The sequence below is a fragment of the Apteryx mantelli genome, chromosome 13 (assembly GCF_036417845.1).
Source record: "Apteryx mantelli isolate bAptMan1 chromosome 13, bAptMan1.hap1, whole genome shotgun sequence".
Classification (NCBI taxonomy): Eukaryota; Metazoa; Chordata; class Aves; order Apterygiformes; family Apterygidae; genus Apteryx; species Apteryx mantelli.
Window position 1 is genome coordinate 159,246 of NC_089990.1, and position 27,810 is coordinate 187,055.

At 42.9% G+C, this 27,810-nt stretch overlaps 1 protein-coding gene across 4 annotated transcripts; it reads left to right on the forward strand.

Annotated features, from left to right (window-relative positions):
• The first annotated feature begins 124 nt into the window (after positions 1-124).
• LOC106493769 (voltage-gated potassium channel KCNC1-like) lies at positions 125-23,473 on the forward strand. 4 transcript variants are annotated; one of them, XM_067304153.1, is made up of 12 exons: positions 125-268; positions 1,106-1,237; positions 2,353-2,566; positions 4,056-4,177; positions 5,626-5,754; positions 7,316-7,395; positions 7,593-7,718; positions 13,034-13,136; positions 17,646-17,692; positions 18,192-18,304; positions 19,340-19,873; positions 21,553-23,473. In XM_067304153.1, the coding sequence occupies exons 11-12, from the start codon at positions 19,382-19,384 to the stop codon at positions 22,354-22,356; spliced, it is 1,296 nt and encodes a 431-aa protein (XP_067160254.1). In that variant the 5' UTR covers positions 125-268; positions 1,106-1,237; positions 2,353-2,566; positions 4,056-4,177; positions 5,626-5,754; positions 7,316-7,395; positions 7,593-7,718; positions 13,034-13,136; positions 17,646-17,692; positions 18,192-18,304; positions 19,340-19,381; the 3' UTR covers positions 22,357-23,473. The 4 variants fall into 4 exon arrangements, with proteins under 4 accessions (XP_067160254.1, XP_067160255.1, XP_067160256.1 ...); XM_067304154.1 differs by lacking the exons at positions 5,626-5,754; positions 7,316-7,395; positions 7,593-7,718 and adding an exon at positions 12,627-12,748; XM_067304155.1 differs by lacking the exons at positions 5,626-5,754; positions 7,316-7,395; positions 7,593-7,718.
• Positions 23,474-27,810: the final 4,337 nt, after the last annotated feature.

A 27,810-nucleotide genomic window follows, 5' to 3' on the forward strand; every position in this document is an offset into this window, starting at 1 on the left:
GCCTCCTGCCGCCGCCCGCCAATCAGCCCCGCGGCCCGCCGCCCGCCAATCAGCGCCGAGGCTGAGCGGGGCTTCCGCTCCTCCTCCCTCGAGTGGGGCGCGGGAATATCCGGGGCTTCGGAGGGTGGGAGCGTCGTTTGCGGGCTGTGTCCCGCGTCGCTGCGGCTGGGCCCGTCGGGGGCCTCCGGCCACGTCGGGGTGGGAGGGCCTGCGTGAGGGCGCTAGGCCTCGCTTCCAGGCGCGGGGCCTCCTCCAGCGATGTGCTGTGGTCTGTAGCTGGAAGGGGCTTGAGTGTTTTGAGGGAGGTGCAGGGCAGAGGCGTTCAGCCACGTGTTGCTGAGGGGTGGTGAGGTGCGGCTGGAGCTAAGGAGAAGGGAGTGGGTTGAGGAGGGGCAGCTGGAGGGTTTCAGGGCAGGATGGTGGAGTCGGAGGGGGTGCATGACATGGAGGCCCGGGCAAATGTTTGCCAAGGGATAACATGGGACTTTGTGCTGTATCTGCAGGACCCCACTGAGCTCAGCAGTGTTGGGAAGGTAGAGCCCACCTTGGCCCTAAAGGGAGAGAGAAGGCAGCTGTCCTGGCTAGAGCAGAGCGCGCCATATGGATGCCTTATGTATTTCTGACTTTGCAGCTGTGTCTGTTCTTGCAGCAGAATTAACTGACCTTCTCTTCATTTTCTTGCAAAATGCTCCATTTCTGCAGGATTTTGCAATAAACTGCATCAATAAAATGATCCAGGTTATAAGTCATCCTTTTTTTTAGGAGGGTTTTTGTTTAACTCCCCTTTTCACTGATCTGTTTGCATGATCCCCAGAACACACCTGTGTTGTAGATAAGAGGGAACTTAGAACTGCAACGCAGGATTAGAAATAAGCGCTGGAGCTGGACGTCTGCAGAAGTTGTTTACACTGGCTTTGCCAGTAGAAAAGCTGTGCCTGCGGGTTCTGGTATTATCTCTGGCACCTAAAGAGATCATTTGGGGGAGAAGGGACTGGACTGCAGCCTTGGGTCAAACTCCCAAGGCTCTGCTTAATGCCATTTTTTCAAAGTTGCTTTAAAGCAGAACTGGATTAAAAATGCTGCCCCTCCCCCCTTCCTTTTCTAGATTAGTTTGAACCTTTGATTTGGGTCAGTTCCCTGATGTAGTTCACTATGGGACATACAAATGCTTGTACCAGCACAAAAGAGGGTGGAGGAAGAAAAGGCTCACAAAGATGGGAATAAGCAAGTGCAACAGGTGGGTCTGCCTGGTTCAGCTGCAGTGCTGGATTAAGCTGTCATGCATCTGTTCTAAATTACACTTTAGTTGACTGCTTTTTTACTTCACACTGAATCAAGTAATGAGGGCTGTTGTGGGACTACTCAAATGCAAAACTAATTTTTTTACTCTAAATGAAATAAGAAACTTCAATGGAAAGTATTTTTGTCCAGCTTCCCATGGCATAGAAATCCTAAATATTTTGAAATTCTGAACTCTTTAGGTAGCTAATCTCACTGGCTGTGTTTGTATTGATATATTCACCTGCAGGTGAATTTCTTATATGTTATGTGCCATCAGGTTATGGAGTGTACAGTTAATATTGCTGTAATATTGCTGTAACTTGACCAGTAGTCTTCCAGTTTGGTTGGCAATTTGATAGATTGGTTATTCTGTAACAAGAAGATGGGTTTCTTGAAAAAGTCAGTAGAGTGGAAAGCTAATTCTAAAAATGTTCAGCCAGCTCTGTCTAGTACACTGAGCACTTTAGTATGAGTAAGAAAGGCAAAGAGAAGCAAGGGTATGTGTGAATCCTTTTCTTTAAGGCTTTTTCCCTGAGCTTCAACGAGTTCTGCAGGGAGCCTGAGAGGTAAGACTTCTACCTAGGCACTGAGCTAGGAGCTGTTTAGACAGAACCATGCCAAGAGAACCAAACAGTAGGTAAGAATGGTGGTGAGGGAGAACAAAGCATGTATACAACTCATGTTGTTTGATGTGAAAGATGCTGCTCACTCCATAATCCTTGTCTGATTCCCCTACTAAGCCATTTATGTGGGGATTGCCATACACTACGGTTCTGTAGAGTTCCCCATTTTGACCCTTCACAGTTGAAACTCTTTTCAGCATTACTCAAGAATGTAACTTCTGATCTTTCTGTCATCCTGTCCGAGGATGTTAAGCCCAAAAGTTGCCCGAAATTGTCTGAGGAAGTGCCCAAAAGAGATGGTGGAAGTGGGAGCAAGTTCTTAATTCTCATTGGTACTGAGCATGATAGGGTTATGTTTATAACCCACATATTTGTAGTTGACTGTCTTTATGGCTTTCTCGAGCCTAATCTGCGAACAAATGGCTGATTTACTGTCCGTATTCATTAGGGCTGTTGTTCCTGCGTGGCATTGTACCTCCCCATGTGTCATCCCCATGGAAGGACAAAGTCTGCTCATATGCCATTTCTTGTATCAGAAATCTAATGTGTGGGGTGAAAGATCTACAGAAGGTTGTAGACAAAGACACTGCACAGATGCAGCCATCAACAACCTGCGCTCATTACCACTTCATCTAGGAGAGAACTATGATGATGTGTTTCAGGTAAGTAAGTGGTTATTTCTGTAAGACCTCTATGGAATTCATTTCAGCCAAGGGCCTTCTGACATACAGCAGATGGAAGTTTGGAAGGAAGATTCTCTGCTAGGAAGGAAGCCTGTTTCTTCCTTTCTGAGAGAATCAGCTGCTCCTATGTGTTCCTTTTGGATCCAAACCCTTCATCTTTCTGACTGGAGCAGTGTTCTTTGGGTATGACTAGGTCACTTGTGGTGTTATGTGACATCTGAGGACAATTGTGAATGTTTTTACCCTGTCCAGCTGATTAGTCTGCCAGTTCTGTTGGCAGCTGTTGAAGGACAAGCATGCTGCTCGATACCCAAGGGTGAAATTACAAAAATGACATACATGAGAGATTACCACCAATTTTAAAATGAGTTTTTAGAGGAGGTAATTTATTTACTCCTTTTCTCCTCAAGTTGGATAATCCATAATGTATTGCTGACCTATTTTGCTATGCATGCACAGAGTACAACATGGCCAGTCATAGGAGGTAGCAGAATGTCAGTGGAGCACTGAATTCATCCAGAATTCCCTCCTATAAAGAAATTTGAAGAAACTGAAATCTCATAGTGTGATTTGCCTGTCTGCATTCTGATTAGTTTTCATGACTGGCATATTGCATTGTTGATGTAGGGTTTACTGGCAACTTTCCCTAAATTCCTACTGCTAAACTCTTTCCTTTTGTTCAGCTCTTTTCTGTCCTTTCATGCTATGATCAGAAAGGATTATCCTTAAGCTTGACATTGTGTGCTCTTGTATCCAACTTTGTATCAGAGAAGGCAAGGGTGGAGAATTGATATGCTTTTATGAGAATAAATTAATAACTTGAGAAAACAGTAACCTTTCTGTTTCCATTTCTACTCATTATGAGGGAAGAGTTAGGACAAACGTTTCCAGTATTTCTTTTAACCGCATTTCTGGGATTTGCTCTGCTCTTGTCGGCCTTCTGTGATACCTTGCAATGCTGAGATGCAGTTATGATTTGTAGTGTTGTATTACTGATTTGTATTATGCCCTCTGTGGCAGTGGAGATCTGGCTCTTTAGGGACATGACACAGCCCTCTGGTAGTGCATCCAAGTACTTTGATTGATGAATGCGAATAGATTAACCTAAGCACTACCCAATGACTGTGCACCCTTCCCTATCTCCATTATCTATCGAATCTGTATACTCTTCTCTCTTACATCAGTATGGAATTGAAAACGCTTACCCTTGTTAAATGAATTCACTGATTTCTTTTGCCTGATTTTCCTGAATCTCAATGTTTTAAGTTCTTATCTCCTCAGCATCCTACACCTGTAACCTGGTATTCCTTTTCCTTACCTCAGACTTTTTCAGATGAAATCCAGAGCAGTGTACAATTCCTTAATCCAAGATGAGGTGGCTATCCCTGAGGCATTTCCCTGTTTGCCTGTACCTGTTGGCTCCAGTGAGTTTGATTCTCTGTTGATAACTGTTTTTTTCTTCTCAAAGACTTTCTTTACCAATATTTTGGAGCCATCCTGTGTACTTCTGATGATGATTCTGATGACCTCATCTCAGAAAACCTCTGTTCTCTTCTGGAGGCTTCTTAGCACAAATCAGAGAACAGTGAGGTGAGGGAAAGCTACTACTGTGTTTCATGCTGAGCTACTGTGGTGTATTAGAAGTCTTCAAAGTCTTTTCGGAGATGTATATTTGAAGTCAACAGTGGCTGGCTGATCCTGAGGTGACAAAAGGTGTTTGTGGAGTGAGGTAGGTGGTACGACTGAATGGAGATGTGAATGGAAAGGGACCAATGAGGACTGTGTTTTGAAGTGACTTATTTGAGTGATTCAGATAACAGAAAAGAAAATCTTTCAAATGAAACAGTGAAAGGATGGGGAATATAAAACTAAGGGTTTCTGCCCATCTGTGTTGCAGCCTTCCTTCTCACATATGCATTCATTAAATATGTTGGAGAATGACATGGTTTAATAAAACCACAGTTATTTCCATGTTATTGCTTTTGTAGTAGGCCTTGTAGCCTCTTTGGCATCTGGAGGTACCTTCAGGGTGCTGGAGAACTTTGAAACACTCTAACTGCCCAGGAGAAGTCTTGCACAGAACTTCGTCAGGTAAAATAGTAATGTTACATTCTGGATACAGAAGGTGAGCGCTCTGTCATGGGCAAGGCTGCCATTTCTCTTAAGTAAAGTGTGGCAGTATGAAGAACTGGTCAGACTAGGTTGACTGTTGGATATCTTTCACTTGCATTGGGATCTTGCATTGTGTATTGGGAAAAAGGTTGAACTTCAGTGTTACTGGCAGCATCCGGTGGCATTTGAGTAAGGCATCTTTATGTAAATGAAAAACATCTGTAACAAGGCTCAGAAGTGCAAGTTTAAAAAATAAAACTTAAGAGATGTGGAGGTATTTCGAGATCCCTTTGTATTGTCATTCATCCAAAAAAGTTCTTACACAAAAGTAGTTTTACAAATGCACTTATTGAAAGAGGAAGCACCAGTGATACACTAACACAGTTCTGTACGTAGAGGACTGTTTCTTATTTTTTCTTGTTATAGATAAAAATGCTTATAACTTTCTCAGTTCATTTTTTTTTAAATCTCGCAGTTCAGCTTCCATCAGTATTTTTAACATGTATTGAGTGCAATGTTAGACTGCAACTCAGCTAGAGTGATGAGTATTTTTCCTTCTAAAATTCCTCTGTTAAATTATGATATTGCCTCATATTCAGCTGGGTTATTAGTGAAGTAGTAACTGTTTTCTCCCAGAGGGATTGAATGAAGACGTCTCAGTTCACAAAGTTCTGGCATTAAATGGAGCTAGAAGTCTTTGCATTACCTCAAAAAATGTCATTGGCAAAATATGTCCCAAGGTTAGGATGCTGTTACCTGGCAACTGATGACTGTCTGTCTGAATGCCTGTGCTAGAGTTACTTATGTCCAGTTGCTGTAGTATTGTTATTCTTGCCTGAATTATCAGGTGATGTCTTGTGCAAGTGGACTGGGAATTGCTGTGTAGAAAATGAAGGTTATAGTGTGTATTCTGTCTTTTCTTTCAGCACTCTGTATTGAATTTAAAATTGAGATAGGTGAACTGAACGCTCAACCAGCGTTACAGCCACGTGTCCTTTTCTGCAGCAGGCAAGATCACTGCCAGCATGACTGGCTGTTTCCATTGGAGCCCTCTGGTATGGTGTGCTGTTAGGTCTTTATATCTAGATAAGTAGTTGAATCGGCAGGCAGCAAGCAGTTGCCAATGAGTTCTGACAGGAAAGTAAATTTCTATGGCTCTTGGTTTTATTTGATTCACATTCTAAGGAGGAATTTAATTTAATTTGTTATGTCTGATATTCCCTGGAAGGAAAAGTGCTTTATAATTACATTTTATATATAATAATACACAAAATTGCAAATTTTGTTAGTATAAATGCCTGTGTGTGGATTTTATCCTTGGGGTATTTCACAAAGTTGTGTATTCGTTCTGTTGTTTTTCTCCCTTTAGAGAGATGTCTGCTGGTGCTTGTTAACACGGATTGCTTTTTGAGTTGGCAGTAGATGTTACAGACCCAGAGTGGTTTTGGCAGAATACATACTCCAGCTCTTAAGATCCTAAATGCTTCTTGGGCTGCAAATAACTCTAAGGAATTGTCTGCAACATCACTTCATTTAGACTTATTGTTGAAAAAGAAATGATGTGTCTGACATTTGCCAAGTTACTTGAATTTGCTTTAAATGCTAGGCAAACTTAAAATGAAAATATCAGGCTTTATTCTTGCAAAATGGTGGGTTAAGATTTTAATTACAAAACTGGAAACACAGTTATAAAGAAAGGCTTAAAATAATAAAAATACAAACTTGGATTATGGATGACAGTACAGTTCCTGCTTGTTTTTTTCAGTGTCTCAGTTAGCCTGGTTGGGAGAATTAGGATGAATGTTATCTTGGGAAAACAGCTTCAAAGAACAGTCTTAAAAATCATTTTAATTTCTAGATATGCCAGCTTATGAATTCAGTAACAGACCCTATATTAATCTGAGGTTTATTTATTCTGTTGGTTAAAAAATTGCTTACTTTGCATTGACTTCATCCTATTTTCAGGCCTTATAATGCTATCTTTACTGAATTTGACTAGAAGATTTCACAATGTGAAGTCAGAACAGCTTGCCTTCAGAAAGTATCTTATCAGATAACAGTGTCAATACAACTTCATTAGTTTGAAAATAATCCAGTTGTAGCACATCATAAAGTTTATTAGCTTATTCCCTAATTAATAAAAAGATGTCTTCTATGTCTGAGATTAAATTATTCACATACAGTTCTATCCAAATTAAGCAAACAAGTCTAATTCCCTTCTACTGATTTTAATAAAATTCCTAAAACCTAAATACATTGGTGATGTAACTGAACTTTTTATTTAGCTGGAAGTCCCTTCTGAATTAAAGTTTGACTTTAAATTCCTGTTTTTGAGGAGGGTTTAGAATACACCATTAAAGTAAAGTTTGCTGAAGTCTTCTGAGCTGCTCCTGAAGGCTGTCCCCAAGGGACACAATCCAAAGGAGTTTATGCTGCAGCAGAAGCAAGAATTGGTGGTGGGCCTGAAAGCAAGTAATGCTACTCACAAGTGTTAAAGGAGATGCCTCTGAGGAAGAAGCAGAACCAGTCAGAACACTGAGTGCCGTGATGAGCTGGGGAGGGTGAGGATTGCAGTGAGTGCTGATAGCTTATGTAGGTCTCCTTTGCTATTTATAGGAGATTGTCACCCAGGAGCTGTTGACTTCACTGTCCACAGCAGCGTGACAGGAAGTGATGCTCTAAATCAGAGCTCTGAGGTATGACATCTCACAGATCTGTTGTTTGTCCCCTCTCCTTCCAGTGTTTAACCTTTGACCCTGTGTCCTCCAGGTACCTCTCACAGAAGTGTACCTCTTTTACTTGGTTTGACAAACCAAGTAAACTCACTTGTCTGACAAATTTAGCTTCACCTCAGCTCTGCAAAACTGAACATGTACTTCTCTCCTTTTTTCAGCCAGCTAAAGCTACTCTCAACATAAAAGACAAATCAGAACTTCTCAGTGCTACTTTCAGGAATGTATTCTCTCTGACCTCACTAGCTGCCTTACAAGAACAGGCTTGGGGTACCCTTGTTGCCAAGGTAATGCTGGAATACTCTGGGGGTACCCTGTAGAGATGTAAAGCACTGAAATATTCCCTTCTCTGTTCTAGAATTCTTTGGCCCCATGGGGAAAAGGGAGTCATCTTCCTGACTGCAGTCACTAGTCAGAAGCTCGAAAGAGTTCAGCACTAAAAGAAGTGGTACTTTGTAGACATTGAGCAGCAATGATGCTCTCCTGTGTTCTTTGTCAAAACTTCTGATGGTTGCATGGGGAATGTGAACATTTATTGTAGATAATCTGCAGAGAATCTGGGCCCAAAATGCTGATCGGTTGTGTCTGGAAGGAGTCTGCAAGAGTTGATTGTTGTCCCACTGGAGGCTAGTTTTTCGGACATAATTAGCGAGTCCCTTCCTCTCCTCTTGGGTATGACTTGGCAACAGTCTTGGGAGCACTAACACTCTTCAGCTATTACTCAGGCTTTCTCATGAGATTTTATAATGACCAAAGGAGCAGCCAGCTAGCAGTTCACCTGGATTAGTAGGGAAAGGGATCATCTGAACCAGAGAGCTTTCTATTAGATTTGGACAGTGTCCTTGCCTGCTTTGCAGCTAATCATTTGTTCGACTAAGTAACAGCTAGGTCTGGGCTATGGGATTCTTCCTCTGATTTTTCCTATAATTCAGAATCAGTACCTTCAAACTTTGAAGGCACTTGGTGAGATGCTACAAGGTTTTCTGTTTGAAAGCCCAAGTTATAAGGAGCTTCAAAACTCTGGAGGTATGCAGGGTGGGTAGAGGAGGATGGATGGAGAAATCGTGTGCGAAGGTGGGGGTAAGGGCTCCGCTGCATTCCCTCAGACAAGCTGGTGTGTACAGTCAGACGTATAGGTGAGATTTAAACCTATAGCAGCACAGCCTGAATACAGTCAGTGTAGTTTGCATTGAGGTGAAGACATGGAATTATATATTTTTAGACATCCCTTCTCAGTGTGTTCCTGTCTTACTGAGAGTTCTTCTGTTATCCATACAGTTTGTGGAACTCTGGCTAGTCTTAAAAGCAGACCATGATTGTGAGAAGGCATGGAGCACAACTGCACATCAACTGAAATTCATGTTGGAGCAGCTTTGTTTTGATGTGAGCAATCTGAGGCCTGGCAGAATGGGATTTTTGTGCATACCCTTTTACATATTGGAGTTCATTAGATGGATTTAGCTCTGCAAAAGACAGGTAGGTTGAATGCTGGCAGCTAAGTGTCTAGCTGGTGGACATACTTACCTCTCTACACTGCAGTGCTCTGTGAGAGCAGTTAAGGTTGGACAATGAAAGGTCTGTTGGATTGAAGAGGAGGGAATGTCCTCTTCTGCAAGATGGTATTGTAGCAGAATCATGATTCATCTGTTGAACCTCTCATGATCATTGCACTTGCCTGGGAGGTGGCTGCACTGAGGCCTGAACAGGGACCTGCCTTTCAAAAAGGATAGAGCCAACAAAAACAAGTGCCAAAATATGATGGTGCAGCGCCAGGCTGTACAGACATCTTGTCTCAGAGGGATTTGCTGTGAACTTAAGCTGATAATTCTTTCCCTCATTTTTCTTTTTTTTTATGTTAGCCCTTGGAGGAGTTTAGTCACCTGGGGCATGTAGTAGTAGAACTAATTATGTTCTGCAGTGTTTGGCACCATACTGTGGAAATGATGTTTCTACGCTACGGTGAAGCAGGAGTGTATGTAAAGACACAGAAACCTCTCTCCATTTACCAGTGGAAAATATCTCCATTTCCTTTGAGCTTATCTCCTCATCCCTGTGTAAGAGGCTTTTCTCTTGGAGGCTACTCTGATTTCTGCAAATTACAGTGAATGCAGAATGACTGAACTTCATGACCAATGAATTTTCCTGATGAAGCTGGGTTTGTTTCTTTGACAAAAACCCTCAGAGCTCTCAGCATGTTGTAGCTGTGCAGGAGTGGAGTTGTTACATCTTGTGCATCTAAAGTAGTGTCCTCCTTTGCCTAAAAGAAGAAATGCTGTAGGCAACAGCTGAAAAACAAACAGCAATACATGGCCTCATTACTTGGGAGAGGCCCAGTGGAAAATATAGAGTATTAAGAGTGAGATGTAATTTCTCTTCTCAGCCCTACAAGCAGCTTGGTGTTTGATCTGGATCAAATCATATTAGATGTCACTTAAATTTAATCATTTCTAAAGGAATGAGAATGATAACAAAAGAAAACAGGAAGAAGCTTGTTTTGAATTTCTGTTACAGGGATAAGTAAGAACTTAGGAAAAAAAGTGGATGAAGAAGAGTTGAACCACGGCAGAACATCAATTGAAATCCAATCCTTCTATCTGCAGATAGTTCCCGTATTACTATGATAAATATGCTTTATAGGTGAGATTATGGAAGGGATATTTCTGTTTGTTAATATTTTCTTTCAGATGGTACCTTCCTGAAAGCGCTGCCTTGCCTTCTCCAAGCTTGTGTAACACATAAAAGTAGGCACTTATGAAAATGAATTTAAATGCTTGCCATTCAAATAGGCAGATAGGGAACTCTTTAGATATTTTTCCTTAGACACAGTGTCATGTGCTAATACATTAAAATTCTAATTACAGTACAGCTGCTTTGTGCTTTGGTCTGCAGTGAATTGTATAGTTTGCGTTATGAGTACACGGTCTTTTTAAAGAAATAGATGTCCTCCTCATGAATGAAAATGATAAACAGATGAGAATTATTGCAATTATCTTTTGTTGAGGTGAGAATAACTTGTTAAAAGGCACGTGTGGACATTAGACATGTCCCTCGGTGTAGGCTGGGGAAGGATGGGAACCATCATGTCCATTTGAGCAGATTTATTGCCAGTTAGTGGCAGCATTTGCTATAGAGAATGAAAAAAGTGTATGTGCAGAGCTCAGTGGCTTGTTCTTCTGGGCTCACTTATTCTGAATTGGGAGAGGTGGTGGTTTGCCACCAGAGCTTGGTATTCTCAACTCCTCTTCTCTGAGGTTTGACTCTTCTTTTTTTCTGAAAAGCGCTCCATAAACAGATCCCACTTCAATTGACTCAACATCAGCTGTGATTTTCAGTTCCCCAGATAGCTCAGGGTTTAGATGTGCATTACTTCCAGCCTGCAGTAACTCAAGGGTCTCAGGAGGAGATAGCCACTAATGTGCCCCCATCTTTTGCACGTAAATAAATTTGTTAGAGACAACAAATCTTCCTAGGGAACTAACACAAACGGAATATCTCTGTTACTCTTCATTTTGTAAATCTGTCTCCTTCCAGTTCCTCCACAGTCCTCTAATCTCTAAGCTGCTTGTCATTTTGGACCATGAAGCCCATCTGAAAGCAGAGCATGGACCAAAACTTCCTTTGTGAAGGTGATGAGGGCCCTGCAGAGCCTGGTGTTTTAGTCAGGAAAGATGAGTGGTCTAGACTACTGAAAGTTGCAGAGAACCCCAAACAAACCTTGCCTTTGCTTTATGCGTGGCAAATTAGGTAGTGATGCACTTAGCAAATTGTGAGACATGGTCTGACTCTTGTTTCCAAGGATTGAGCACCTGGTTTTGGGTGTGATGCAGGGAGTGGGTTAACCTGAGGAGAAGTGAAGAGTCTGATGAAAGGGGTTATGAATGTTCAACTCTCAAAGCTCCTGGTGGGGACAGGGAGGGACTGAGAAATGGCACAGGTTCACTGGTGACATCTTTTCACAAGAGGCTTTCTTTATTCATAAAGGTGCATCTTTTGCCTACCCAGCTGTCCAGAATAGTGGATTTCTTCTACGAGTCTGAGGAAGAGAGCTTTGTAGCTGCCATGTGCAAAATACCAGGGATCATATCCTGCATAGGCAGGGCACTGGTCCCATCTCAGTTGACATCCCTGTCAACACTCACCCATTCTTTGGTGATGTAGGACTTAGAATCCAGAGCAAATACTTGTACCTTCTTTGCTTTCTGTGTTTCCCATGCAATTCTCTCTTTTGAGCCACCTCCTTACTTATACTGCCACACATCTTCCAGGAAATACTTGCAATAGGATGGCTCATTCACCCTGTCCCCTCTCTGCTGCTGCTTTCAACTGCACCTATTTTTGCTGCCATTTAATTTGAGGAGAGATTTCCCAGCACAAGAATCCTTGCTTCTTGTGTTGAGAGGGTGGCCTGTGGAAGTTCCTGGGCTCTGATCAGCTGTGGTAAAATTGTGTCAGCAAATAAGTGGTGGACTTACTCTACAGACTTGTTCTGTCCTGTGATCTGATGTGGCATTCAACAGGTTTTAGTCTTCCCTGTGTATCATTCCCAGGAAAGGAGAGTATTCGCACAGTTGTTATTTCTCTTTTTGAATAGCTAATGTGTGGGATGAAGAATCCAGGAAAAAAAGACCATGTAGACAGAAGTCATCAACAGCATTGCCCTTCTGCTCTTCCATCTTGTTGGATGATTGTGATTCTGTGCTAATGGTAGATGCTGAAGTTGCTTTATTTGTGTTCTCTGACTCCCTGTGGGATGCTGTGCATATCACCTCCTTTGTACTTACTTCTCTGTGGTGTAGCCCATTGCCACAGACACCAGGAGATGATGTGGAAGGAAAGGGCTCTGCTTTGAAGGAGGCTTGGTTGCTTGTTTTCAAAGAGCTGGTTACTTCAGCAGGCCCACAGTCAAGTCAGTCCAAATATTTGGAGTGCAAGCCAACAACAGTGTCCTTGTGTCTGTCTGTAAGTGCCCATACAGTAAGTGTAAGTTGACAGCGGCTTCTGCTCACTTTGGCCTTTTCCATTTGGCCACTGTAAATAACCTTCTATTCTGCCTTACTTGAGTTCCTAAAAATCTTTGTCAAGTTCCTGCCTAGATTATATTTCTTATTTGGAAAAAGGAGAATCACAGGAAAGCTCTAACTGAGAAATCAAAGAAAGAGATTACCTAATTTATTCATCACATTTTTTTTCTGCAGAAATGCAAGTTAACTCTCTTCCATTGTGCACTGTTCACAAAGTGACATAACATAAAACAGTGATCCACAAGCTGGTATGGAACAACATAATGGAGGCCATGCCATTTGTCTTGGAAAGTACGGTAGGGTAACTCTGTAGTTTGCTTTATGATATAACAATAAAAGAGCTGGTAGCATAGAGGTAACTGCAATTCCTTCCTCTTTGCAGACTTTGAGGGTTTAGACCCTTTATTTTTAAATAGAAATTAAATCCTGGGGAATGAGAGGGTATGTTCTGACAGAGGCTAATGTGGCATCTTCCATGCATTTCCAAATCTTAACTGTACCATTTCAATTCCCCACGCTCTCAGACATGCAGTGATCATGCCATTCACGTTGCATGTTTCATCTTTCTTTTCTTTTTCTAGCTGCAAAATAACTATAATCATAACTCCCAGTTCCTGTCACAAGCCCTAGGCTATCTTCAAGGTCCAGATGTAGTGATGAGAGATGCTGCAGCAATGTTTATTGGTAAGTATTTTAAGTCCTTTCTGAGGTTTCCCTTTTAATCTAACACTTTGTTTTCTTAAGTTTCATCTCATTGTCCAGCACACCCAGAGGTCAAAATCACCATTGTACAGATGGGCTACAAATGCACAGATTTTTCCAAATAAGGGGAGAATTGTAATTCTCTCAACTCTGTTCTTTAACCAAAGCTCTGATTTTATAGCTGCACCAATGTGAAACTCTGCACTGTACCATTTTATGTGGAACACTGTTATTCAGTAATTCTTGATTGTTTGCTGCTTTATTTCTTCTCTCTAAATGTATTTGATAGATTAGACTAGAAAGTAGCTGCATCTGTAATTTTTATCTATAAAGAAACTGAAAAATAGTAAGAAAATAATAGCTTTATTGTATATTTAGGTTACATTATCCACAAACACAAAACCATGCTGTGCAGAGAATTAAGAAGAGAGATCTTCTGCCTCTGTAGAGATTAAAAAAAAAAAATCTGTGTTTGTGTGTGTGAAGTGTGAGAATACAGCCTTCTGTCTGAATGCAACTTCATATATCTTTTTCTAGCTGATGGAAAGACGGATATTGATTTTGTTGCTGAATGAAACAGTAGGCCTCTGGCTTTATGACCTGGAGCAAATTAATTTTGCAGTCACTGCCTCAGCTTCTTACATGTCCTCTGTTTGAGGAAGAACATCCAATAATGCATGAGAGGACTTGCCTGACATTCAGAAAAGGAAGGCACAAAAGAAATGCAAGGTGTTATTCTGATTTTAGCTTATTCATGCACTCCTTACACTGGAGTGGTTTCAGCCCAGGCAGTTTATCTAGAAAATGAGTATCAGTTTAGATAAACTCCAGTGAGCTTGAAGAATGCATGTTGCTGGGATAGTAGCTATATCTATGACTTTTTATCAAAATAAATACTTTGTGGTTTGACCCCTTTTCAAATGATGTCTTCTTATTACCTCCAAAAGTTGATAGCCTCAGGTACCTATGTTTTGATTTGTGGATGGGAGTTGCATTTGATTCTGTTCTGCTTTCTTCAAGGCCTGTTTTGAGAATATCATGGTAGCTGCGTGCTTAAAAGTGGTCGTATTGGCCTTCCTACATTTGATCTGTTCTGGGCAACATCAGTATCAATAGCAGAGGAATTTTTAATCTCTGTTTGCCTCCCCCCCTCCAGCTTTTGCAGAAGTGCAGTCTAACTGATAGTTCCATGAGGCACATCATGAAGTGCTAATGTGGGTGGTTGCATGAACTTGCAAACCTTGTTTTGTTCTCCTTGGGAAGCAATTTTTAATTGCTTGTGAGTTATGTTAAACAACTGGGGAGTATGTGACACATCTCAGAAACGGTCTGTGTGAATGAAATAATCTTTCCTGCAACCTATTACTTGAAGTTCTTTATCTCCAGCTTCATGGTGAAAGCTTGGGATGGATCAACAAAGGTGAGACCCTAAGACTATTTTAGGCAGAGCATGAAGGAGGGAGTTGTCAGGGTAATCTCTTCCTTATGCAAGATGGTGTATTTGGCCATATGCTTTGCTCACTTTTTTTGGCTGATGTTACAGCCTTGAAAAACCTCCAAATTAGTGGATAAACAGCAGGGGGAGCAGGCAGCTTTGAACTTTTTTTCCAAGTAATGGGGGGAAAAAAAGGTGAAAGATCTGTGTGCCATAACCTATGATGAGTAGGTAATGTCAAAACTTGCTGAAGCCATTTCAAGTAGTGGTCTCAGCTGCTTCACCACGCAGGTCAAACTTTGGGATGGCTTATTGCTTTACAGAAGAATATCCTACAAGTCAGAATAGCAGTCTGCCTTTCTCTAAAGGAATCAGCCAACTGGCATGCCAGCTAGACAGGTGAAGTCTGTCTGTCTTTTCTTAATCTGAAGAAAAAGCAAGAACGTTGGCTGTGCAAGTTCCGCTGTTCATGCAGCAGTATTGTTTTTCGGCATATGTACAGTCCACATCTAGAGAGGTATTGAATAGTGCTGACCCTTTCAAGCCTTAATATCTGTTTTTAAGCATGAAGAGGATAGTGAGAGCCAATTGCAACTCACATTTTGCTTCATGGATGTCTGATGTCAGAAGAACTTGATAGGTATCCTTGTTCCAAATATACAAAGGACTTTTCTGCCAGACAGTGGTATCTTTCAGCCTCTTGTCTCCAGTGTTGAGATTTGTTATGAGCAGCTGCAGGCCCTCCCGTAGATTGGTTTTGTCTTTCCCCAAGACTGAACTCTAGGAGACCATAAGCTTTTTGCTGATATTCAAAGGCAAGATTTCATTTGCCAGACTGTTAACCATCCTCACCAGATTATTATGAATATTCTCTTAAATTTTTATACTGGAAAGTTAGAATTCCTCTTTTATTCTAGCACAAATGCAGTTAATGAAGCCACCTCAAATTTAGACTAACCTCAGTATGTCTGAGTACATAGTTCAGACCATTCATATCTGACTATGAGTGCATGGGAGAAAAATCTAGAACTTCTGCCCTGTACAAAACATTTATTTTATTAAAAACAAAAGATGATGGGAACAAAATGCTACAGAAATTGTGGGACTGGAAAATAAGAAGTTAGCTCAGTCTTCTGGATTTAGTCATCAGCAGTTGAAAATGTCCAGTGTCTTCAGCAAAACTGAACGAGTTCTGTTAAAATATCATCTTTGAAAAATGCAGCAGAGTTCTTTGCAGCTATAACCCTTGTTCCTTGGACTTAATAAATGTAGGTCAAACTGAAACAAGAGTTTCATTACTCAAGAGGTGCAAGGTTGAGGGAACAGATTTGATATTTGCTGCCAGACTCCTGCAGTGTCATGCAGTGAAAGTGAATTCTCAGAAGATACCAGGCAGGGAGAAAACTTGGAGTAGGGCCTTGTTCTCTGGAAACAGAGTTGCACTTTTCATTTGCTTAAAAATTATCTGAAAGCACAAGCTGTTTACTGCAATCAAAGGGTCTTATTCAGAGCATAGGAACACCATGCGTCATTTTGCTTTCCAGATTCTTTTTGGGTTTCAGAAATCAACAGCAACGCAAAGGTTGTAAAATGCACATACTGGAATGCCGTGGAACAAATGAGAGCTATCAAACTTGATGAAATCAACTGGTCCTACTTTCAGATCCTTGGAGACATAGCAGAGATTAAATTTAAAGGGATATTTCTCACTCTTTTTGGAGAGAGAAAGATGTGAAGAGTTTGATGCCTGTTATAGAAAGAAATGGAAGAAAGCAAGGACTGAAACAGCACAGATTTCACATGCTTCACATGCTTTCACAGTCTGGATCAAAGGGGAATTTTGCTCATGCTGTTTGCCATGCTTGTGGTGTCTAACTAAGAGGTTGCTCGATACAGAGTTGGAGGTGGGCGGACAAAGACGGCTAGTTGCCCTCCAAGTCCCACAGAAGATTGACAGCAATTTACCATACCTGTTTCTGCAGCCTTGTTATGGTGTTGGCTGAGAGAAGAGACCAGGACTGTCTGTGGTGTCCCTGTATTATACTGGGAATCCAGATGCTTACTGTAGATGAGGTTGCCTGTAGCTGCAGGTGAAATGCTAGTGGAGAGTTAAGAACCAGACTGCTATCTAGCTAAAAAGGCCCAAGTGGAAAATGTCTTTTCAAAAATAAAGATGTCAGTGTGTCAGGGTTGATGCAGGTAGTGGATTAAAATGAATAATCCAGCCAGATGGGCTATCTGATAATGCTTCCTCTAAAGAGATGTGAGCCTGCTTTTCACTTGTATCACTGAAAAGAAAACCCCACAGCCTTCCTGGATATTCTTGTTCTGTTTGTGAATAAGGAAATTTTTTTTACTAATATTTTTGGAAGGAATTCAAAGTGGACAGAGGGTATACCTAGAAACTGCCTTGGAAGGTCAACTGAAATGAAATTTCACATAAAGCTCATGTGACAGCACGTATTTCTTGGCTGGGATCAACAAGTATATGCCACCCTTCTTCCTGGAATATTCACTGACAAAATCACACTTAAAATCTGTGAGTGCAAAAGATTAGCTGCGGGGCATCCAGAAATGAGGAGACAGCCCTTTAAACCAAAAAAGGAGAGAGAGTGACAAGAAGGTGGGAGGTCAGTTTGGGTTTTCTTGTTTTCTTATGTTGTTTTCTATGTTATTTTTTAACTTAAACTTGAATAAAGCACAGCCAAGAAAGGACCATGCTCTCTCTGCCTTTCTGTGGCTCAAAAATTTAGTTATCCGAGGACATTTGAACTCCACATATTTCCCAAACACCATGGCCCTTTGAGGTTGTTAGAAAAGCAGCAGGTGGCAGAGTAGTCAGGAGCACATCTGGCCTGGCAGTTGCCTTGCTTGAGTGTAATTCCCTGGAGCTGGGAGAGTGGCTGCTGATAGGGCAGAGCAGGAGGGAGAGAGGGGCCTCTGCATCTTTTCTGTGCTATTGGCTGGTTTTGTTTTCTGGCATCTATGAGACTTAAGCTTTGGCGACTAGCCACCGAACATCCTGTTTTCACTGAATTTGTCTCTGTTCTTCCCAGTCTCTCCTCCTTTCCTCTGGTTGCGGAGTTGCTGCAATAGCACCAAGGTAAGAATATGAAATACCACTTTTTGACTCATTTTTCATATGGGGATTTGTATGTTCGAGACAGAAGCATCTGACATTCTAAGCAAATGAAAGCAAGTTTATCTGGGGGTCTCAAAAAACACTGTGCTTTTTTAACAGCTAGGAAGCAGAGACCAATAATGCAGCTCCAGGTTTGCTGAGTACTGAATTAATCTAACCTGCTTAGAATCCATCTGTTTGTATTCCTGTGCAGCAAATGCTAAGCATTGCCTGCATACTTGTTGTCCTTAAGCCCAATCCTGCTCTCACTGAAGTTAGTGGAACATTAGCACTGACTTCAGGGAAAACTGGATGAGGCCTCACATGTATTGGGACAGTCAGGACGGCAGATGGGCAGTAATTCTCTTGTGCCATGACTAAGCTGCAGTTTCTAGCCTTTTCTGATGAAGCTGAATGAGGTGCTGTATGTAGTTCTTCACTTCTGGGAGTCTCCACTGGGGCAGGACTTGTTTCCTTGCAGATCCTGGATGGAAAGTTTTGTTGCAGAAGTGACCTGTGACTCCTGTGCTGCACAGGAGTGAAGAGTGACAACTGGAGGTCCTGTGTACATGGTCTCAGCATGCTGAGCACTAGGTAAGAGAGTCCAGGCAGGAAGGAAATACAGGTTTGCAAAAGCTCTGTGACAAGAAGAGAAGGGTCAGAACTAGAAATGCAGGGGCTAAGAGAGGATTGGATGGAAATGTGTAGGAAGGAAGGGGAATGGAGAGGTACAAACACTCAGAAATGGATACGTATGGGTGAGAGAGAGTGCCAGTCCCTTTCCCAACCATTTCTTGCCCTATTCTGCACCTGTCCTCCATGCTCCCGGGCCTACAGAGATACTTGGTCTCACTCTCCTCCTGGAAGAATGATTATATAGTATGGCATCAGTTTCTTCCAGGTGTGTTAGATTTTGGAGAGAAAAGCATGGGATGTATTACAGGAAAAAAGCAGCTGAACATGCTTTCCAGTGCCTGGGGCCTTGGCAGCAGGTTTTGGTGCTATTCTGAGGTGTCTGCCAGCCCTGAAGGGAGGAGGCAGTATGTTATTCTGTGTTTTCCTCTAGTGTAGGAATCTTGTAGATAGACTCCAGGTGAGAAGCAGCTTCCTGCAAATGGGAATGTGATTTGGTTCAATGGGACTCTGTTCTACCCCCTTGGCACATGAAGTTCTCTGCGAGAAACTGCTTGGGGAGGGAGTACAGAAGGGGGGAGACAGTGGAGTGAATATCCTGGGAATGAGAACCATCACCTTTCTTTTGCCTCAAATGAGTTTATTGCAACGGATATTTACAATATATGAGCAAACCTGGTGAAACAAACTCTGGACTGCAAGTTCTCTCCCCGTGGGGAGAGGTTGAGAGAGAGAGCAACGCACACCGGATGTTTGTCATTTTGTTTGATGCAACTCCTGAAAAGTGCTCAGACATATGGCTAGGGAACGGAGACTAGGAACAGGCACTGAACAGGATGGGTAAGGGCGGAGGGGTCTTCCTCCTGATAGGAGATTCAAGTTTCAGGTATGAAATGTGCTTTAAAGGCACTGAAATGAGGTACCCTTGAAAACCTTCCTGCTCCAGAACTTTACTTGTTTTGCTTCTTTTAATCTATGTTCTCTTTTTCACTGAAGATAAACAAAAGCCTATGAGGACTTGTGCCTCCCTGCTCACAGATGGAAGACTCCAAGGAAAAAATCATCCTGAATGTTGGGGGAGTCAGATATGAAACATACAGCAGCACTCTCCGCACCTTCCCAGGGACCAAGCTGTGCAGCCTCACGGAGCCCCATGCCCCAAGCATCTATGACTATAATCCCACTACCAAAGAGTTCTTTTTTGATAGGAGTGCTGAGATCTTCAGCTATGTGTTGAACTACTATAGGACCAAACATCTCCACTGCCCCATGGATACCTGTAGGTCAGTCTTAGAAGAAGAGCTGGCATTCTGGGAAATAAATGAGACACAGCTAGCATCCTGCTGCTGGCTGAAGCTGAATAACAAAGAGGTGCAGCCAGAGGAGTTTCACATTTGGGATGAAAATGATCAGGCTGATGACCAGTGCCTCATAGTCCAGACAGAAAGAATGGATTTCAGCTGGAGAACCAGGTGGCAGCCGAAGATTTGGTCTATCTTTGAAAAACCCTTTTCCTCTTTCAGTGCTAAGGTAATATCCCTGGAGATGTGCACAGCCTATGTCCTTTGGGATTACTGGAATGTGTCCATGAAAGATGCTAATGAGTTTTTAGCATTGTGCTTGTTTGGAGTCCAGATTGAAAAAATATTTATCTCAGAACCCTGACTCTCCTTCACTGATGCTTTGACAGTAGAAATGAATTACTGATTCCTCGAGGTGTCTTCTAGGTTTTACAACTGAAAACTCACCATGAGGTTTAGAGGCAGGTGTGCTTTCTCTCAGCAGCTGTGGGGCTGCGTCTCACAGCTGTGGTTTCCCTGGTGAATGCACCATGTTGGGCTACATATGTGCATGAAAAGTGGGGAGGGTGTATGTCCAGCTGTCCCTCTTCCTCCTTGTGGCTGTAGCAGGTGAGGTTAGTCTGCAAGTCCCAGCCCTTTCACAGGACAAGGCATTCAGCTGTCCTTCACCTCTTCCCGTAGCAGGCAGTAATAGATGTTTGTTCAATCCATGGACCACCAGCTAAACCATGGGGATGATCTGACTTTCCCTTCCATCTCTGCCCAACACAAATAAGCAAAATGAATGTGTCTTTAAGAAGAACCTGGAGGTTTGATATTATTCATCAAAGTACTTGGGAGCGTGTCCAAATATTGTATCTGTGAATGGTTTTGAAAGCAAAACATGGGTAAATGTGATAACATGCACATTGATTGTCCTCTTCTGATGGACAGTAATCTAGTGATGTTGTTTTCATTAAAGTTATTCCCGATTTATTCAAGCATAGGGTCACAGCTTAAGGGGTCAGGACTGAGCTCAGTTACTGACTTCCTAACTAGCAGCAGTTAAGGGTACATCCTCTAGTGTTTGGTGAATCGTGTGTCTGACATCTCCAGGAACTGGAAGCCTATAGGATGGTGAAGCTCAAGGTTTCTTCTTTGCTTGTGTTGTCTATCATATCCCCTACTTTCCCTTTTCTTGGACTGGAGGCTAAGCTACTTAATAGTCAAACTATATCTGCATATTCTTGATTTCTGCTTGATTTTTAGTGTGTGGGTATGAAAGAAAATTCTCAGTTCTCAACTTCATTTTGTGGCTGTTTTTTAAACAGTACTTGCCTTCCAGGCACCACCTATTTTCCTCGCTCATCAGCTCCGTTTGCTAGGACTGAGTACTTGTTCCTGGACTAAATATAACTAAATGGTTCCTTAGTGCATTTCAAAATCTCTGTCTTCCCATTAACAGATAAATCTTTTTTTCTCCCCTTTTCCTTGTCCCTACATAAAATGCATGTCCAGCCCCTTTTTGAAAGGTCAGGCATGCAGAACAACAAATGCAAGTTGGAGACTGCAGAGGATGTTTTCTGCTGTTCCAGCATTTCTGGAGTCAACATTTAGTGCTGGAGAGGGCCTCAGTGTGAGTCTGTCCATGTTACCCCAGCTGTCAGACATGTTTCCCCTTCCCTACGAACTCAGAGGAGTTCAGGTGTTTTTTTTTTCCTTGACCCTAATCTTCTATATGTTTTTTTAAGCCTGGAAGGAAAAAATATACATCTGTGCAAAACAACTCTTAGCAGAGCATTTGAGAAATGTTAGTTTGAGATCATCCTGTGTCTGTGGAGGGGATCCTGGGCTTGAGGTGGAGCAATGAGGTAATGTGATACCTGTTTGTTGGACTGATGGTATGTGTACCCTTTCCTCCCTCTGCAGTGCCTGGCTGTTGTTTCTCTGCTGTTCATCATTGGGATTGTCATCATATTCTGTGAGGAGACCAAGGCACAATTTGAGTTCTTCACTGCTAACTTCACCTTTGTTGGCCATTCTGAGGTTGCCCACAACTACCATGAACCCTATTATCACCAGGCTGCCTACTTGCTTCATCTGGAGCTTTTCTGTGTCCTTTGGTTTACTTTTGAGTTCTCTGTGCGATTTTGTGTCTGCCCAGACAAAAAGAAATTCTTCCAGAATCCCCTGAACATGGTTGACTTCCTCTCCCTCTTCCCAGTTTATATTGAACTCTTTGTGGATGGGCAGATTCAGAAAATGCCAAGTTTGGGGCTTTGGCTGGGCTTTATTCGCATTGTCTATCTCCTCAAACTCCTGAAGATATCCAAGCTGATAGAAACCCCACTGATCCTCAGAGTTCTGTCCTACACCCTCAAGTCTATCCTCCGAGAGATCTGCATCCTGCTGATGATTTTGGCCTTTGAGACCCTTTTCTTTGGCTCTCTGTTTTTCTATGGGGAGTTGCTTTGTAGTAATCCTTCCTACACAGGGGAGCTGCACTTCACCGATATTTTCGTCTGCTTCTGGTGGGCTCTGATCACGCTCACTACAGTGGGCTATGGAGACATCATTCCTCTCACCAGTGTTGGCCAAGTGACGGCAGCCTTAGCTGCAGTATTTGGCATGTTAACTATTATCATTCCAATCCCCATTTTCCTGGTGAAATTTAAAAACTATTATGCAATCGCTGTCTTCAAACAGAAGCTGAAAAGGTGCAAGAACTACTAACCCTGTTGATTTTAGAGCTTCTGTCACCCTTTGTCCTTGAGCAATAAACCTTCAGCATGGTTTATCCCCTTTGGTGGGAAGAGAGAGCATATAGTCCTTGCTGCACTTACTTGTTGAACAGCTGATCAGACCTGTTGAATTCCATGGGTCTTTCCCATGTTGTACCTCATCCCATGCTCTTTCATGTGCCACAGTGCCTCTGTCTCTTCCCCCACCACCCCCACCTCTTTCCCTCTTCCCAGAGAGGGTCTGTGATGCTGCATTAAGGCCTGAATGTGCCTCATGTAGCGCAGTATCATGCTCTGGGGCTGCAGCGGGCCCCTCAGCTGGTGCACAACTCCTGATGCCAGCTCTGCCCTCAATCACCTGACAGGCCATAATCTCATTTTACTTGCTGGGAAAAAAGATTTGTGCAGGGTCCTGAACTGAAACTGGAGAGGAATCAGGGATTTTTTAACAATGTTCTGTTTTCTCATTTTATATTTTATTAATGAGGCCACTGCATCCAATTTGCCTGTACTCACACACTGGTGTAAAGAGGGGAGCAGGCTTAATTGGACATCTGTGGTCCTGAGAGCCAGCACTGTTCGTTAGCCTGCTTTGCAGGCTCACAGGAATTGTTGTCTCATTCAGGTAGCAACAAGGGAGCCCTCCAACTACAAATCCTTTTGGGCTCTGCTGAAGTCAATGGCAGTGTTTCCTTGACCTCAGTGAGATCAAAGTTTCATTGTCCACTTCCAGTTGATCAACACTTAAAAGATTTTTATGTAACAAAATCGCTGAGCTATTAGTCAAAATATCTATGTAGTTTTTGCTTTCTCATTCTTCTGAAAGGAAGAACATAATCTGAAGTACTCAGTATAATTTTAATGCATTTATTTCCTTAAGGCATAGTTAAAAAGTAGAAATATTTAACTTTTAACTGGATAGCCTTAATTGTTACATGTATTTCAGTTTGAAATAACAAACATTGTTGAGGTATGAGAAAAATAATTGCATCCCATTGTTAATACAGCAGGGGTGATGAGCTAAGATTATTTTGTTTAATAATTAAAAATGGCTGTATACAATAACATGTATGTATTTAAATTCCATTAAGACTGTATTTTAATTGCAATATTGATTGTTTTTTGTCTGTCACTGTGATTTTTATACCCAGGATAGCATTTTAAAGCTCCTTTATTTTTATTGAAACATGAGATAACTCCCCCAGATTCCAATGCAATTACAATGACTTAGTTTTCTTCAAAAGACAAAAAGAAGGATAATGCAAAACATTTCAGGCATGAAGCCCATGAAGTTGGAGACACCTTGGCAATGGAAGGAAGCTCTTGTCCTGCACTCAACTTTGCTGTGGCCAGAGTAGAGAGGACCGGCAGGGCAAAGTCACACATACTGGTGCATAGGAATTTTAGCTAATCAGAGCAAAAGTAGTGTTATGTTAGCTACAGACATATATAGTCTTCTTGGAAATTCACATGAATTGCAGCAGTTTAGCAGAGCTTTGCCATGCCTGTTCTCAACCTTTCCCCAGTCCAAGAAAGGATCCTTGATATAATCATAGACCCTGACCCCCATTTTACAAATGCAAGTCAAATCCACTGGGGCATTTACATTTTACTGTCTGTGAATTTAGGAGGTGATTCGGGGTGCTGCAGCGGTTCTTTGCTGCGCTTATCTCTGTGTTTAGCCAGCTCCTCTGGTGTACTGCTTCAGCAGGTGCTCCACAGTAGACAGGTTTTCCACTGTTGAGGAGAGTAGCTTTCAAGGCTACTCCCAGTAGAGGGTGCTCTGTAACAGCGCATGGCAAACTCATTTCTGTGCAGGAAACGTAGTGCGAACATCAGAACTGCTCTCTGCTGCTTTCTGTAACACAACTCCATCTAGACCAAAATGTACCTTCCTCTCACATCAATTAGTGTCTGCTCCCATTTGTCAGAGTATCAGCAATATACAGCAGGAACATGACATCAAACTCGATGTGAGAGACCACACAGAGATCATCGTAGCTCTGCTGGATCAAAGGATCTACCCCCGCTGAGAACTGGGCACTAGGGTTGTGAGAGGAGGAATACATACTCTAAAACCAGCTCAAAAAACCCACATGATGCTGGTGGCAGAGTTGGTTAGATCAATATTTGTCGTTCAGTTAAAGAGTAGCGTGTTGAAAATCATTGCCTATTAAGAGTTGCCAGGCTTTAGTTAGATTTCGGTGCTTACTGATGATCTTGGTAATGTAGCTATTATGGTATCCTTGGGGAAAGAATCTCATTTCCTCAGAGTTTAACTGCTATGTATATAAGGAAAACAAATTCTTAAAAAAAATGCAATGAATTTAGAGAACAGTGCAATGAATGATACAATTTACTCCAGCGAGTCATCCAGCTGAGTTACGAAGTGCCAAGGACAGAAAACATTATCAGCTACATGCTGGAGGTGCAGTTGTCTCCCACGAGGTTTGTCCAGTCACCAGAAGATACTGTGGAAAAAATATCTTTCTGTATATTAATAATATACAAATCATAAAATTCTCTCTGCTTCAGGGTTTGGTATTTGGAGGCTGGGAGCACAGATCCCTTGGGACTAAAAATAAGATTGGTGTTTTTTAAACCCCCCCCCCCTTAAGTTATAGTTGTCATTTGTGATAAGATGAGAAGGCAACTGTATTGAAATGGAAGGACATAGATCACAGCCCGTCCTTCAGGAGACTCTAAAGTACTTTAAACTTCCCTCATCCTCAGGGTGTGTTTCACATAAGCCTCAAAGCAAAGAGAAGTTTCTCCAAGATAGAGCTATTGCCAAAATAGATGATCTTGTCATGTGCCCAGCCCACTGCTGCAAGGTCAGCCAGATCACCTGAATGCAAACAGGAAGCAATTTCCTACTGTGGCCGTTTAGTAAAAAGTACTGCTTTCAAAGTTTAACATCTCCTGTTGCCTTCCTTCACCCTATGTGGATACATATCCAAGCCATGGCATTCATGAGCATGTGAATATAAGACTAATTCAACTCCAGCAGTGAGGAGTGGCTGTGCTCCTCTGTCTTCACTGACAGCTCAGTGTAGCTGTCAAAACTAGGACATCTGCTCTTGGATTCAGGCCCAGTTCTTTGTGCCTCCAAGCATCCTAAGCCTGGGATTCTGAAGGTATTTGAGTCTATGTGATCAGTTAAGCTGGGGTCTAGCCTGATCTCAAGACCATCTTCTTGACTTGTGCCCTGAGAGGAGGGCATGGTGGTTCTACCTGAGAAAGGGCAGAGGATGAGCTTTGACAGCAGGCTAGAAAAAGCCTGTGGCAGATTCTGCCATCAGGAAGGCTGGGTTTCACAATAGACTGCAAGAGAAACTGGTGGTATATTATACCAGTGCACTTGCCCTCCACAAAACCTTCAACCCCCCACAATCACTGGAGCATTAGGCAAGATGTTCTCTGGAGTATGAGCTACTCAAATAGGATTCAGCTGAAGAGTCTTTCATGTACAGTGAAAGCAGACTCTGTCAGCATTCCCAACCCAGGGGGGGATTCCAACATTTGGCAGCGTGTTTTCATTTTGAATCAGAGCAAAAAGTCAAAATCTGGAAATGTCTTAAGGATCAGACTGTCAGTGAGCAGTGAGGCCAGCTGCTCCCTAAGGGATGAGGAGCTGAGTGCTAGAACATGGCCAGCAGGGCAGGGGCCTCACCAGCTGGGGCCCAGCTCCACAGTACCTGCATGAGACGAGGCGAACAGGGCAGGCCCAGAGGTTGTAGCCAGATTCAACCAAGAGTACAGCTCATCAAGCAAACTCATGATGATAAGAGTTCAATGCAATGCAAAAAAATGCAATCAACTTAGAGAACAGTCCTCACACCTTACAGAGATCTGGGTTCAGAGGGGACTTGCTGTAGAGTGATTTCGTGGTTGTGGGTTGTCAGTGGGGTATTTTAGGGGATGCAGAGCCAGGGCAGGGGTAGCGAATGGGGAAAGGGACATTGCATGAGAGACTTGTGGCTGGGTGGGAGCTGCCTATGAGGGGCCCCAGAGGCTGGGTGGGCTTGGGGGGGGTGACAGGAGGGGGAAAATGGGCACACTTGTGGAGCCCCAGAGACCAGGCGGGCTTGGGGCCAGTGGGGAGGAAGGGCCCCAGCTGTCCGCGACAGGCCCCCGAGTTCAGACAGCACTGGGGAGGGGGCTCACTCAAGAGCCTGGGGTTGGGCAGCGTGTCAGCACTGTGGGGAGATGAGAGCCCTTGGCCAGGCTGATTGTTCAGGAAGAGTCACAGGGGCAAGGCCCTGCAAAACCCACGAACTAGGTACTGTGGTGTTCAGCTCAGGGCTTAAGATGGCTGAACGCCGTACCACGCGTGGCAGGGCAGGGGCCGGGGCCCCGTCCCACAGTGCCTGAGTGAGGTGAGCAGTGCAGATCAGAGACGGCAGCAGGTTCAACCAAGAGTCCAGCTCATCTGGCAAGTCTGCAATGATAAGGAAGGTCTGAGGTCAAGCCAGGAAGTCAATGTGCAGATCAGGGTCAGGATCAGGTCCAGTGATAGTAAGGAGAGTCAAACAGCCCAGAGATCACTGGGCAGGTCCATAGTGACAAGGGAGGTCTGAGGTCGAGCCAGGAAGTCAGGCCACCAGCTAGGAGGTCAGGTGTATTCCAAAACTTTTCTTCCTTCACTTAAAAAAAAAACAACAAAAAAAAGTATTTAAAATAACCCAAATTGTCTCACAGTGGACTAAGGACCTCGCTGTTTCCGATGCTCTGTGTAATAAATAAACCTGTGCTCATGAGGCCTGCTAGACCACCACACCTTTTGGTACTATTGTGTCAACTTGGTTTCCAAGCTGGGTTTCTAAAGGTGGGTGTGTTTTGTGACTGCTCCCCATCCCAGCCAAGCACTTTGAGGCTAGCCCTGTCCGCTCATCAGGAGCAGGGGAGAAAGGAAGAATAAAGGCTTCTGCAGCAGAATGAAAGGAGCCATCCCGGTTACTAGTTTTCTTGCGTGAATCAGACTTTGAGTGGTAACCACACAAAGTCACGCTCTTTGCTGCAGCTGGGAGCCTGCTCCAGGCAGCTGAGTGCACTGTGTCCCACACCCTTTTCTTGCATTGATTTGCAGCCAGTTTCACGCTCTACCTCCCCACCCCTTTCACCATAGAGTGGCAGCAAGTTAGCTGATGCAATTTGATCTTACGTGTCCTGAGACTGTTGCAGAGCTTGTGAGGTGAGTGGGATTCAAAACTGGGGCAGAGAACTGCTCACTTCACAGTGGCCATTCATCACTGTCAGTTGATGTTAACTCCTGCTTTCTTCCTGGCCCAGGACAGATGGAAAGCAATTAAAAGTTCAGTGTTCTGGTCCCTCTCTTCTGAGTCCCCTAATTCCATAAGCTGTTTTCAAATGTTAGCAAGGGCCTGGGAAGCAACATGAGAAACTGCATGTTCATGCTGTCTGCACTTCATGGACTGACTTTCCA